We start from the raw sequence: 15,372 nt of genomic DNA on the forward strand, positions 1-15,372 counted from the left end.
CTGTTGGACATAGGAAATGTTATGAGGACTAGTACTTCCCTGTCTTCTTCCATTTCCAAAATTTTGCTTAAAATAAGAGTTCTGGGTGGTACAAGATCCAGGAAATTTTGAATGCAGGCTTTTTCAGGGTAGGGAACAAGATAACTCAAAGGTGTAAGTATACACTTTTATTAACAATTCGTCATTTCCTCCTCTTTTCCTGTAATCACTCATTGTCTTCCATTCTTTTTATCTCTAGAATGGGAAAAGTAGTGATTAATATACTCCCAAAGTGGTTTTTTATCCAATCAGCAGGACTATTCTTCCCAAAGTACTAGAGGACTAGTCATTAAAGTCCTGGGTTAACATGGTCACTAGGTAAAGCTGAGTGAAGCATATACTGCTTTAACAGAATTCCTGGCTGCCCCCCACAAATTGTAGGAGAGCCAAAGTCAGGAACAGCATGGCTACCTTTACAGAATGAACTGGTGGTAGTAATTTTCTATAAGTTAGAAAATTTATTTGATCCCAACCCCTACTGGAGCTATATTATGTTCACAGGTCAAGCAAAATGGCTTTGTGGTAATACGACTGTGAACAGATGCTTTTTGAAGACTATATCCATATTATGGGAATATAGTACTCAATTGTTATATAAAAAAATTAAGTAAAATAGTTTTATTAAAACAAAAGTACTAAAGATCTCTATATTACATGAAAAGAAAAAGGGAAAATCCTCCAGAAAGTAAACAAGCATATTAGTAACTGATATTTCTAATACTTCTAAAAATTCTCACTTCAGGCTGATACTTCATTTAGATTTTATGTGAAGTAACAGCCTATTTACTTTTGTACTGAGGACTATTTTCTAATAGAGAATTATGTTCTAATCACCTTAAACAGTGAGAAAATTTTGGACTACCAATAGCAATTTATAAATCAAACTGAAGAATATAATTTTTACATATAATGTCTGCTCTGTAAAGGAAATTCTAAATGATTTACTTACAAAAATTACAGTTGATCTAAATAATATTATCACTACGTGTTAAACAAAATGGCTTTGTAGTAGCAGGTATGCAAGCAGACATTTTTGAAGATGACATCCATATTATTGGTGGCCACAAATCACAAAGTAACTCATAGCATATTAAGAAGCAAAGGAAAGAATTATTCACATTCTGGTTTTCAAAGGAATCTGTCAAATTACTTCACAATGATCTATAAGAAGACTGCTGAAGTACTATTACTATGCTTGAAATTGAACATAGCTTGTGTGAATGTAAATATTTAATTTCATAATTAAGCAAGTGACAAATAATTTGATGGATAAATATATAGATACCTATGGCTTTTAGTTTTCTGGCTGAACATAGTAAAAATTAAGGTGATATATGTTTTAACATGTTATGTAAACATAACATATATATGGTCACATATAAGAATGACAACACAAGAGTTTTCCCTTTAGTTAACAAAAGCATAGATTGAAAAATAACATACTTACTTTTGATGTCTTTGTATAGAAAGGGGAAGAAAGTTGGTGAATAGGCAAGTCCATGATACTATTGGAATTTGTGACACTGTTACTATTTGTGTGTTCATCTTCTCTGCTACTGTCATCAGATTGATCAAAATCATCACTCTCCTGGTCCATTTCCTCCTCCTCCTCCTCCTCTTCATCTTGTTCACCAGCATGTTCCTCATCATCCTCTTGTTCTTCTTGAATTCCTGTGGATTCTTCATCTACTGAAATAAACCGATTATTATTTTCTTCTAATTGTTCTTGCTGGGAATCATTTTGATCTCCATGTCTGGGATCTGCACCAATAACTTCCCCGTTCCTTGCAATGTGCTCTTCCTCTTGTCGTAATTGTTGCTGCTGATGCTGTTCCTCCTCCACAACTCGATTCATCTGATCCTCATCTACCTGGCTTGAGGAAGAATTACCTCTTAGAGAGCCTCCAGTTCGTCTCCTCTTGCTGCCCACAGACAGCAGTTCTTGATTCATTTCCAAAAGCCAGCTTGCTACTTCTTGGACCTTGGCTAGACTATCTGAAGATGCAAAGGTTTTCACATTCTGTTGAGAAAATGAAAAAAAAAAACACATATTTTTACTATTTATCTATTTTTCTTTCATTCTCAAATCAAAAAGTTCTGGGTCATATCTCAAAAGCATCTTTAAAAGCTATGGAAGCTTGGAGTCATCAAGGCAATAACAGGCTATTTGAATAATAATGTTTAGGATTATCAATTCATATCTATTCTAAATATACAATATAGGAAGCACTTTTTCTATCCTCTTCTCACCAGTGTTGGCACTTATACATGTAATTTTGCCTGGGTTATAAAAACATATTTACTATAATTACAAACTAGAATGCTTAACTAAAAATAATTTAGTATAGGACTCTTTAATATATAGATATAGATATATAAGATATATAACACATGAAAAATGGAGAGTTAGAACTTAATGTATGAGTATAAGAACATCATAGTTGGAATTATAAAACATAGGTATATCACATCTAAAGTAATCTGGTTTCAGTAACTTTTCCCATTGACCAGACTAAAAATTAAACCCATATCTGAGATATAAAGGGAAACACAGAAAATGATGCACATAAACTGGCATATAAATGTTTGCTTTTAGTCTTTGTATTCTCAATCTGCTAGCATTAACTTTCTATGTTAAATATTAGTAAGTCAATATTAAAACTGTCACAAAAATCTTGAGAAAAAAAATTTCAGTTTTGCCATCTGTCACCACTAGAGGGGGATCCAAACCTATCTATAGTATTCAGTACAGTCTTTAAAGTGAATTTTATATAAACTAAAATGATCTTTCATCATGCAATGGTCACAGACTATCCTAACTGATTCTTCTTCCTAAAATGGCATGAAAACATCTTTAATAAAGATCCTGTAGAATGTTATACTTACAAGTCAATGATAATTAATGTATTTCTCTGTAATATTTAGAATTATTATTATTATTACAAAAATCCACTAGGTAAATCTTATAGCCATCAAACTCTTTATTATTTAGAATCATTTTATCAAATGGCTTTTGACTTGAGTGGGATTGTTCTTTTTTTGTTTTGTTTTGTTTTGTTTTGTTTTGTTTGTTTTTTTGAGTTGCCCAAGGTCTTATCTCCAAGGCCAATTTTGATAAACGTCTGCCAGAAATAGAAAGTAAAAATTTTTAACACAATCCCCACAAAGGCAAATAACAATAGGACCATATACATTTTGAGAAGTTTAACAAAGTATTTCATCTACAAATTGGAACAGAGAACCATGAGAATCTTCTTCTAACTGTTAAGATTCCACGCTTTTATAGTATTTTATCATTAACATTGCATGTAATTCAAGAAAGTACATTTTGAAAGGGAAATGAATTTTAAAATAAGTTAACTTCTAGAATGTCAAAAAAAAATGTATCTGCCTAATCAAGCAAAAGATCAGGAATTGCCACCAAAACTTTTTTCTAGCTAAGGAAATTAAAAATTTGTTATCTTCTTTTAAAAGTTTTAATTTATATACTAACAAATTATTTTCTTTGATTTCTCTAAAAAGAATTTAGGGTTTGTTTTATTGTTGTTGTTTTTTTGAACAAATTTCTTTACTGATGAAGACAAGGCAAGAAACTGTATATGGCACAAAAATTCTAGTTCTTTGAAACTGAAATAAAGAAACAGCAACATTTAGTAAGCATGAACTTTTCATAAGATAATATGCTAAGGAACCCCAATATAAAATTAAGATAATCTATGACTTCAAAGATTTTACATTATTACTTTCAAGGAATACAGAAGATTCATATAAAAGCAAACACTGGATATATGTAAAATAAATAGGGCAATAGGGGAGAAAAAATGAAAGGTCTGAAGGTACCACAGTGACAAATTTGATATTATAAGGCTACCAAAAACCAGGATCATTAAGTAACAAGATAGTATCTAATATCACTAACTTTTTATAAATTTCTTTTTAATGTAGCCATTTCCCCCTCTAGAAACACTGTATTATAAGAATATAAAATACTAGGTTAGAATTACTACCAAGTCATAAATATCACAGAATTTTAGATTTGGAAGAGATTCTAAGTAGAGGCAATTTAGTCCAACCTCATTTTTACAAGGAAATTAGTTGCTTAAGGATAGAAGGTAATAGTATTTTAACTTCAAATCTATTATTTTTTCTTCACAACTTCATCTTCCTAATTTTTGATAAATGATGTAGCTGAAATAGTTGGATCAAATTAATACGCATACATATTAAGTGGTAACATAATATCAACAAACTTCAACTAGTATAAATTAAATTTAGTTCAACATCTTACATCTATCATGATAGGTGAGCACAAAATGATTGAGATCTGAATGTTAAAGGTCTTTTTAATTTGAAGAAAATATGATACCTTTGAGTGAATTCTTAAACAAGAGACAGAGATTACAGAGGAAACAATAGGTAATTGATTTTGCAAATGTGAAGTTTTATATTCTAAAAAATCATTGCAGCTATAAAACCTTTCAAATGGGAAAATCTTTATATCAAATATTTCTGTTGAAGACTGATATGCAAAAGGCATATAGGAGACTGAAACAATTCTCTAAGACCCAGAACCATTCCCCAAAGGATAAATGATTAAAGGACACTTCTAAAATTAATCCTCAAAAACATTACTGAAAATCATTAGCAACCAATTAAATGATCCTTGTAATTCAAACAGATTTTGCTTCATCCCCATCAAATTGGTAAAGAAGACAAAAGATGAGAAGAGTGAATATTGGAGGTGTTATATAAAGATAATAATAATATCACACTGCTACCAGAACTATGTAATTGAAATATTCTAAAAGACAATTTGGAATTATACTAGACTAAAGCCATATCATTTCTAGGTATATGCCATCATGAAAGGTCCCATATACACTCCATCAAGAAAGGTCCTATATACATTAAAAAAAAAAAAAAAAAAACAACACCATGGTTGAGTTTTTACTGTCATAAGAAAAGCAGAAAACAAATGCCCATCAACAATGGAATAGCTAAATAAATACAATAGGAATTTTGTTATTTAATATTATTCAATAATAATGAATATGAAGATACAAAGAATATATACATACTTAATGCAAAGACAATATACATACTTTTTATAATTTAAGTTTCATATAAAATCCTTTTTTGTTCTTTGCATAATAAAATGCTAAATTTGTGACAAAATTGAGCACTCTACAGGATGATTAACAAGAACTGATAAAATGTAAAGCAAACAAAATAAGCAAAACAATATATATAATAATAAGTAAATGATCCTACCACCTCATCCAAAACAAAATATAGTAAAACAACAACATTCAGAAATTGAACACAATTACAATTATCAAGCTCAACACTTTATTGTATTTCCTCTTTTGTAAAATTAGGTATATGGTAATTTGCAAATAAGAATAGGTCAGGTATGATGTAACTGTCCCATCCTTATTTACATTCTTTTTTATTCTGTTTATTCTACATTATAAAAGATGGTTCCCAGGGAAGAAAAGGAAGGGATATACAAAGTACCTCAAAAGTCAGGGCAGTTTTAAGTATTTGAAAATGAAGTTGTGGAAAAACAAAGATCTAAAACTACCATTTCTAGACTTTAAAAAAACCCTATTATTATTACAGTGATCCACCATTTTTTTCAGTGTCAGTGTTCCATTCCCTGAAAAATGTAAGACTACTAAAGACCTTGTTTTTCCATCTAATTTTTTTTTTACTAATAATAGCATTTCTATTATCCGAATTTCTCTCTCCTTCCCTCTCCTCTCCAGCAATCTACACACAATAACAAATATTTTAAAAGAGGGGAAACAAAATAAGTAGGTGGCACAATGGATAAAGACCTAGAATTAAGAAAATCTGAGTTCAAATCTAGTCTCACACAATCTTCTATGACTACAAAAGTCACTTTACCTGTGTGCTTCAGTTTCCTCATCTGTAAAATAAAATAATATCATCTACCTTCCAGTGGTGTTGTGAGAATAAAAAGAGATATTAACAAAACAATTCCTAAGTCTTAGGGTACTACATTAATACTATTTCTGTTGTTATTATTACCCTTGTTTAAAAAGCAGCTTGGAAAAACTAAAGTTTATTACTATTGACAATAGTCCAAACCTATAAAGAGTCCCACTTCTGCAAAGAAAGGAGGAAGATGTATTTTTTGTATCAATTCTTCTGTCACCAAACTTGATCATTATAATTACATACCATTTCCTTCCTTCCTCCCTCCCTCCCTTCCTCCCTCCCTTTCTTCCTCCCTCCCTTCCTTCTTCCCTCCCTTCCTGTTTTCACTTACACTATCATACTCATTGTGCAGCCTTTTCTCCTGCTTATGTTTTCATCAATTGATATCCTTTATTGCTTCTCTGATTTCTTTACATTCATTTAAAGAAGGATAATTTCCTAATGTAGCCATAGTTCATTTAGTCATTTCCCAATTGATGGTCATTATTTTTTTCTAGTTCTTTGCTACTACAAAAAGTGCTGCTATGAACATTTTGATGTTGCTATTGAATATTTTGGTGTAAATTAAACTTTTTCTCTTTGACCTCCTAGAAATTATGACTAGCAATAGGATCTTGGAGTCAAAGTATATGTATATTTTTGTCACTTTCTTTTTAGGATAATTCCAAATTGCTCTGAAGAATGATTATATTAATTCATAAGTCCAACAAGAGAACCTTAGTATGCTTATTGTTCCAAAGCCCTTCCCATATTGACTCCACAAAACTATTCACAAAAAATATTTTTTTCTGGTATTTTCCAAATATTTAGATAAATAAGAAGGCTATACCATCCAGAGGTGCTAATATATATATATATATATATATATATATATATATATATATATATATAAAAAACACCTGAAGATGACAGGATTGAAGATAGCAGGAGTTTTAAGGCACTCCTCTTTAAGTCTGTCAGGATTCTTTGTCCATCCATTCTGATTCTCATTTCCTCATATGATCATACTTACTAGATAATCTGTTCTTATAGCTCTGCTCTTCATTCCTCTACTTATAAATATTTCATAAAGATCTTTGTAGATTTCTTTTTCTTCCTCATACTCATCAATTTTAATTACATTATATTACATTTCATCAATGTACAATTTAAATGCCTCATTGGTAGACATTTAGGTTGCTTTCAAGTTTTGGGTTTTTTTTGTTTTTGTTTTGTTTTTTGCAATTACCAATACTACTTTGAAAATTTTTAAAATTTACTGTATGCCACCAAATGGTATCCAGAAAGATTCTGTGAGTTTTGCAAGTATACCAGCAATGAAAGAGTTCCTGTTTCTCCATTACCCTTTACATACTGAGTTTCAATACTTACCAAATGGTTTTTACAAATTTCTTTTTTTTAATTAATTGTTTTATTTTTTCTGGATTGTACATGCATATTACCTTTTTAAATACATATTTCTTTATGAATCATGTTGGGAGAGAAAAATCAGAACAAAAGGGGAAAACTACAAGAGAAAAAAAAACAGAAAAAAGAAGTGAACATAGCATAGATTTACATTGTTTTTGTGAATTTCATGGGTGTGAATTACATATTGTTTTATTTTGCAGTTTTCTGAGTTTTTTTTTCCCCCAAGAGATTAACAATACTTTACATTTCTTGTTTTGAAAACTGTTCATAGTATTTGATCATGTATCTATAGTGCATGGGGAATTACACCATTATTTTTTTTTAACAATTCCTTTTAAATTTAGAAGTCAAGTTTTGACCTGTCATATTTGCCATAAGCATTTCTCCATTCTCATGTTCTTTTAATTATATTGTTGAGAACTGTTGCCATTATCACCAGAATTTGATACACCCAAAAATACTGAAGGAGAGTAGACAACTACTCTGTGTCAGGCACCATGCTAAATCCTTTACAAATATATTTTATATGCTCTTCACAACAATCCTGAATTTAGGTCTAGTACTACTTCCATTTTACAGATGAGGAAAGTGAGGTAGAAATTAAAGAACTTGCTCGGTGTCACACTATTAGTAGCTGAGATTAGACTGGAACACAGATCTTCCCCAGATTCCAAGTCTAGCATTCTATCCACTGTGTCAGCTAGCTGCTTAGCATAAGATTAAAACCCTGCAATGTTAATACATAAATTAATAAAGTTTAGGGAATTATTCTGGCTCAAAAGAGTTTTAAATGACTCCAAAATTATTTAGCTACTCATTACTGGAGGCATTATTTGAACTCAGATGTTCCTGACTTTACTCCCAGTATTCTCTTTCTTATGCCAAAGTACATCAGTCAACAGGCTGAAATAATATAAATATTGTCTTCTTCCAGCTATATTCGGAATACCAATCTGTCATCACACTCCCACCTGTATGCCCCAAGATACTGACAGTATTATATGGCACATACACCTATAATGGAGGAAAAAAAAACTAGAAAAGAGAATGAGTATATGAAATATTATGATTTAAGGCAAAATGCCTGACTTTGAGAGTAGGTGCTTATTTTCATGGTTGTTATATGAGGAAAAGTAGGTGCAGTGTGACCATCAAGTGATAAATACTTTTGTCCACAAACAACTCATGACAAGGTCTTAAGGATTTTTTAGAGAGAGATTATATATTTTATTGGTAAACATTTGCTAAATTTTATTTTTGCATCCATCTAAATCATGATGTTGACTTTTTTCTCTTCCATTGTGCACATTATTTTATTACGAGTTTTTCTGATTTTGAATGAGTTCAGCATCCATGATGAAAATGTATTGTTGCTTGATTGTAGTTAATAATCCTTTTTTAAAACAGTATTGCATTTTAACTGCTAATGTTTTGTTTAGCAATTTAGTACCTATATTTAATTAGGAATATGTGTCAATTTTATTAGGAATTAAGGTGAATCGCCTATCTGCCTTATAAAAGTACTGGATAGTGTTTTCATCTTTTTCCACATTTGAATAATCTATATAATCTACATACATTTATGCTTGAAAAATTTGAAAGAATTTAGCTACGAATAACCTAGACTAAGAATTTTTGAGAAAAGTGCAAAAAGAGGGAGGCAGAAAATGTGTTGATATTTCTTCCTCTGATATTTATTTAAATGATCATTTTCCTGTTTTGTCAGTTCTAAAAAGATTAATTAAGATAGCTATATTCCTTTAAGTTCACAAATTTATTAGATTATATCAATGCATCTCATTATTTAGTAATATTCTTAATTTCTTCTGTTTTGTTTCTCTCCTTCTTCATTTGAATTCCTGATTGTATACACTTGCTTTTCTATTAAATTTATCAATGATCTGTCAATTTCATTATATTCTAAGACAAAAATGGTATTTATCAATTCTTTTGTTTTTAATTTTTCTAAACTTTTTATTTCTACTCAGCTTTGTAATCTCTTTAAAAAGAACTTAGTAGATAACATTTTGAGTTGATGTGGCCAAAATAATTTATCACTTGATGGTCAACACTATTGATGAATCTCCCTGAACTTTGCTAATGAGACCTTTTTCTGACAGACACAAAATTTGCTGAAAAGGCATATTCCAAGCCTTTCTAAATTTGGGGGGCCCTGCAAAAACTTATGTTTCACTAGCATAGCCTTTAGAAATCTAGAGTGACTGACCTTCATGTCCTGATGAATCACTAGAAGAGATTCATTTGCCACATAAATGGGATAATCACAATTCAATTAAAAACAATGCTTTAACAAAAAAGAAGATATTTATAAATACACTTAACACAATGAAAATAATACCATAACATTTAGAATAATTAACATGTAAATGAAAAATTTCTTTAAAATAAAAAAGATGCAGACAATTAGATATCCTATAATAGCATACTGTACAATACTAATAAGCACACCTAAGAAATTCATGTGAAATCACATATAAAAGTTTATACAAAATATGTAAATTCTATGTAAAAAGTTTTCATACTAGCATTTTAACAAACCACACAACACCATTATTATTTTAAAATTTTAAGCCAAGCAAATTTTTAAAAAATTAGCCCCGCAATGATCTGCACCAAGGGATATGGGATAATTTGGATACCAAAATTATATATAATCCACTCTTTCCTTTAGTTAGCAAGAAGAATGATCATCCCAGGATACCCTGGAAGCAGCCCACAGTAACCCATAGCATGCTGTTTGCCAGTTATGGCAGAGAAAAATCCTGAGACTTAATCTATATGTAAGCAAGAGGGCATAAACAAAAACATTTAGATGATATAATATTCAGAGGTGTCAGTCTAAATTAATTCTTAAACATATACACTCTAAATATTAGAAGAACAATTTTACCCTAATCATTACATTCAAAAGAATGTAAGTGTATACAAAATAACTATGATGTATGATTAAATAATACTAATTAGCAATTGCAATAACTAAATTTAAGGTGCAGTTAGCTTACAGGGGACAATACTATATAAAGAAAGAAAGAGGGATAGGTGAGATTGAGTATGCTTGCCAGAAAGGAGAGATTTAAAAAGTGAGAAAAGAGAGGATTATAATAACAGAGAATGAGAAGATAGAAGGACAGAAAGTACTCAGCTCATTAGTCAAAAGAAAATTACAACAATTTGATAATATAATAATCACACTTTCATAATATTATGATTGTAAGAGAACTGTGTAAGCTATATCTAAAGAATTTATACTTTTGAGAGATATTTCCAAGATAATACTTAATTACAGAAATAAATTAGAACATGTCTTAAATAACACTGTCCTAAAATTTAATTTACCACCAATTTTTCAATGCTTCATATTGATATCCTATACATAAGGATTCACCATGACATTTAAATCTGGTTTTCTCCAAAGGGACTAAGATTCTTCTCAACTAGATGAAACTGACCTAATGATCATTCCCAAAGCAATCTGGAAGGACTAAGTACCCACCTGTAACACATGTATAAGAATATACCTATATATATACAACTACATACACAGCCATATACATAGTAGCTAAGTGATACAGTAGATGGTACATATGACCTAAACTCAGGAAGACTGAGTTCAAATCCAGTTTCAGACATTTACTAGCTGTGTAACCCTGAGCAAGTCACTAAACCACTGTTTTTCTCAGCTTCTTCATCTGTAAAATGGGGATAAGAATAGTACCTACCTCCCAGGGCTGTTATGAAAATCAAATGCAACTATAATTTAAAGTACTCAGGACAAGGCCTGACACATGGTAAGCATTATACAAATGCTAGATGTTGCGGTTGCTGTTGCTACTATTACACAAAAGTGAAATGAATACCTAGGAAAATGTTAATGAGAAAAAAGGCAAAATGGTGTCAGAAAGGCAGGATTCAAACTGACATTAAAAAAAAAAAAAAAGCAACATAAAGTTCCAGATATATAGGTAAGGGTCAGATTCAGAGAGGGTAAAAATAATTGGTTAGGCAGCAAGGTTCAAATCCAGTAGATGATGAATATATGTTTAGCATCAGCTGGAAGTGCCACTTCTTCCTAACTTCCTATCCAGACCACTTTGGCTTACAGCCATCTGGTCACCCAAAGCATACGATACATATTCTGCCAATATTACAAACTCCATGATGAACACCACTGTTGGCTTTTTAAGTAATTGTTTTAATATTTTTTTCTGGTTACATATATATATTAACTTTTTAAACACACATTTCTTTATGAATCATAGTGGTGGAGAAAAATCAGAACAAAAGGGAAAACCACAAAAGGAAAAAAAAAAAAAAACCAGGAAAAAAAAAGCGAACCTAGCATAATATGTTGATTTACATTCAAACTCTGGAGTTTTTACTTATAATGAGATGACACTAAGTTCTCTGCTGTTTTTGCAACACCAGTGTCTAATATGCTACTGTGCATGTAACAGTGACTCAAAAACCACTTATTGTAAAACTCATTGAGTATAACCAACTCAAACATAATTGAAAAGAATCATCACCAAGCCAAAGGTTGGTTTGCTCAGGGTTGCAGCAACTTAAAGGCTATCTTCCAAGAAAGTGGAGAGGAAATAGCTTCATCGTTTAAATCATAAGACTTAGAAATTTTGAACATGGTGCCAAGTTTGCTCAAAGAAATCAAAGATATTATTTGAAGAAGTTGAAACTGCCATTTCATTTATAACAAACCAAACTGTTTTGGATAACGTGACAACTTATATAAAATCTTTCAAAATAAAACATTCATGTACCTGTGTAGGTGAGTAGGTGTGGATGTGGGTGTGAGTATGAACATGAGAGATAAGTATGATATAATGGCTAGAGAACTTACTTAGAAAAGATACTGGAGTTCAAGTCTTAACACCAGTAATAGATAATTAGATATGTCTTTATGCAAGTCAAATTAATTTCTCAATGCCCTAAATTCTCTAAGACTATTCATAGTTCAAAATATAAAAGGAACCTTGGAGCTACCTGAGACCAGCTCTCTATTTTTACAGATAAAGAAGTTAAGTGACTTGTCCCGGATCAAACTGCTAGGTGTGAGTCAGGATTCAAATTCAGATCTTGCTAACTCCAAAACCACTAATAGTACTCTGGTTTTGATCTGAATAAGAGGAGGGAAGTTTCTTCACTTAGGAGTTATCTGAACCAATGAAATGAGAGTTCTAAGGGAAAAAAAGAAAAAAAATTGATTGGTTTTCTATTACTTATAATTTATATAGTAAGAAGAGAAAGGATTTTCAGAAATTTAGTTGCTCACAAAAATAATCTATAAATGATGATTGTCTAATCTGTGTGAGAAAAAATAAAATGTATCATTTCTTAGAACCCCAAAATTTCCAGGTCTGGCATGTTTATAATTAACTTAAGTGTGCATACTACAACAGAAATGCACATTTTTATACCCCAACAAAGTAAGAGATCTGAGACTTAAGGAACAAGTCCAGAAAACAAATTGATTTCTTACTCATAAGATAAAGTAGGAAAAGTAATTCAGCTAATATATTAAGGCTGATACCTGAAAATAATGATCAAAGATTCAAAACCATTCTATATTCATGCATCATTTATATAGTTGGTGATGGAGAGAAGAATTATAGAGTCATTCCAAGGATTGGAGGCAAGCAAGACATTTTATAGGGCAAGATTAACAGAATACCAACAGAGAAAAAAAGGCAGGGTGAGATAGTGATCAGTCCTATTTACTGAAGAAACATAATTAACCATGTTTCAAAGTTAAGACTTCTTTACATAGTAACAGTTACTTTAACCCAAATTTAATCTTGTTCAATTTTACATTTTACTTAACTTGTACATCTTTAAACAGATTTGAAAACAAGTGGATTATATGCTAATTAAATTTGCTTAATCGGTCTTCTGCATTAACACTTTCAGAGTTGGCTCCCTTGTATAAGTGACTCAGTCAAAACTTTATTTTTATGAAACTATGAATCTATTACAACTTATTTGTTAAGTATATTAAATCAAATATGGTATTGCCAATTCTGCTTGTGAATTTCCTTCTCTACTGTGCATTTAAAATGTTTTTTCTTTTTTACTTTGACATTACCATCACTATCTCCAACTTTTCTCCACAACTGCTCCTTCCCCCACCCAAAAAAAAGCCCTCTCATAATAAATAAGTCTAGAAAAAAAATTTTTTTTACACATTGGCAAGATCTCAAAAGTGTACCATTCTTCACTCATGCTCATTTCACACATTTCCAGTTTACAAAAAATTTCTCAGTTTTTTTCCCTTTTTCTGAATCTATTCCACTTAATGTAGTACAAAAATGGTACATCAGTTTATTTCATACTTTGTACAATCATTTCCTAAGTAATGGGCACAGACATTATTTTCAGCTTGTTGCTACAATAAAAAGTGCTGCTTAATTATGAACATAAGTCTTTTCCTTCTCTTTTTTTCGGGTATATGCCCAATAGTGATATCACTGGGTCAATGCATAGTTGCAGGAGTCCTCAAACTTTTTAAATAGGGGCCAGTTCACTGTCCCTCAGAGTATTGGAGGGCCAGACTATAGTAAAAGCAAAAACTTTGTTTTATGGGACTTTAAATAAAGAAACTTCATAGCCCTGGGTGAGGGGGATAAACATTCTCAGCTGCCGCATCTGGCCTGTGGGCTGTAGTTTGAGGACCCCTGCAAGGTTAAAATTCCAAACTTCTTTCCAAAAGAGTTGGAGCAATTCAAGAGTTCTACCATTTCCCCTTTATTTTCAACAAAAGTAAATGCTGTGTATGCATGCCAACAAAGAGTTAACTAACGAATACTTCTTTAGCTCAAAAAGTAAAATGTTCTATTTCAGTTATGCCATTTGATCTTTGTTCAACATGACTATATGCAGCATCCATTATAGAAAATCAAGTTTAAAAAACTCCAATATTTGAGACACTGGGTGAATACTATAAATAACCAAAAGTTTGCTTAACAAAAATAACAAATTCCAAGTTTGTAAACATGAATTCAAAGTTTAAAATATCAATAGTTACCATATTAACTTGTAAAGATGTAGTTAGATAATTTATCTTTTCATAAATGTCACATTTACTAAAAAGGTTGTAATAGACAATTTTTTCTATACTTACGACAATACCAATTTAAAATATTTTTGAAATATTATTTTACATATTATTAAAATTTCCAAATTCCACATATTTTGAAGATGCAATCTCACAAGTTCTCTTGGTGGAAAATGGGTGAACCGATATTTTTAGACTCGTTCTATCCAGGAGCAAATAGATACAGAAAACCAAAAAACAAAACAAAAACAAAAACAAAAAACAAAAAACAAAAACTTACTTGCCCAAATTCAAACTGCAAATCAGTAGAAGAATTAGGAACAGATCTCCTGACTTCAGGTCGAGTGCCCTATCCAGTAGGCCACACTGCACAAACAAAAGAACAAAATTGGAAAAATGAACTGTGCCTTACTAGACTATACTGTACCACAATGCTATAATACAAATTGTGCCATACTATCTTTTACTATATTACACTGTATTATGTTATGTTGTATTAAATTATACAACACTAAACTATACTATACTATCCTACCCTACCCTATAATAAACTATACCACAATGTACCATACCACAATACCTGAAATAGGCCCAGGACATCTCAACCAACCTGACTGCCTCTTTTCCCCTTTGCTTACCCTAGAAGTTCAGCATATTTTGTTTTCATGTATTCTCTCCTCTCAGTGGCAAGAACATAAATTTTTCAAATGGACATACTGGCCTCATAATTCCACATCCTAGATGCTGTATCCCTTTTCTTTGACACTACAGACTCTGACATGCAGCTAGGGACATTATGACCAATAAGTGAGGGATAAAAAGGGGTGGAGGATGAATGTGCCAGATCAGATATAGAGGAGGACATAATGCAA

The 15,372-nt window shown here is 31.1% G+C and overlaps 1 protein-coding gene across 1 annotated transcript in view; it reads right to left on the minus strand.

Annotated features, from left to right (window-relative positions):
* Positions 1 to 14,861, minus strand: part of FBXW7 (F-box and WD repeat domain containing 7) — a 109,468-nt gene extending 94,607 nt beyond the window's left edge. Inside the window, exons 1-2 of the mRNA XM_051966181.1 lie at positions 14,781 to 14,861; positions 1,487 to 2,059 (exon numbers count right to left, since the gene is read on the minus strand). Coding sequence (XP_051822141.1) covers positions 1,487 to 1,990 — 504 coding nt within the window. The 5' untranslated portion in view covers positions 1,991 to 2,059; positions 14,781 to 14,861. The remainder of the gene's footprint in view (positions 1 to 1,486; positions 2,060 to 14,780) is intronic.
* Positions 14,862 to 15,372: the final 511 nt, after the last annotated feature.

The sequence above is a fragment of the Antechinus flavipes genome, chromosome 6, assembly GCF_016432865.1.
Source record: "Antechinus flavipes isolate AdamAnt ecotype Samford, QLD, Australia chromosome 6, AdamAnt_v2, whole genome shotgun sequence".
NCBI classification, from domain to species: Eukaryota; Metazoa; Chordata; class Mammalia; order Dasyuromorphia; family Dasyuridae; genus Antechinus; species Antechinus flavipes.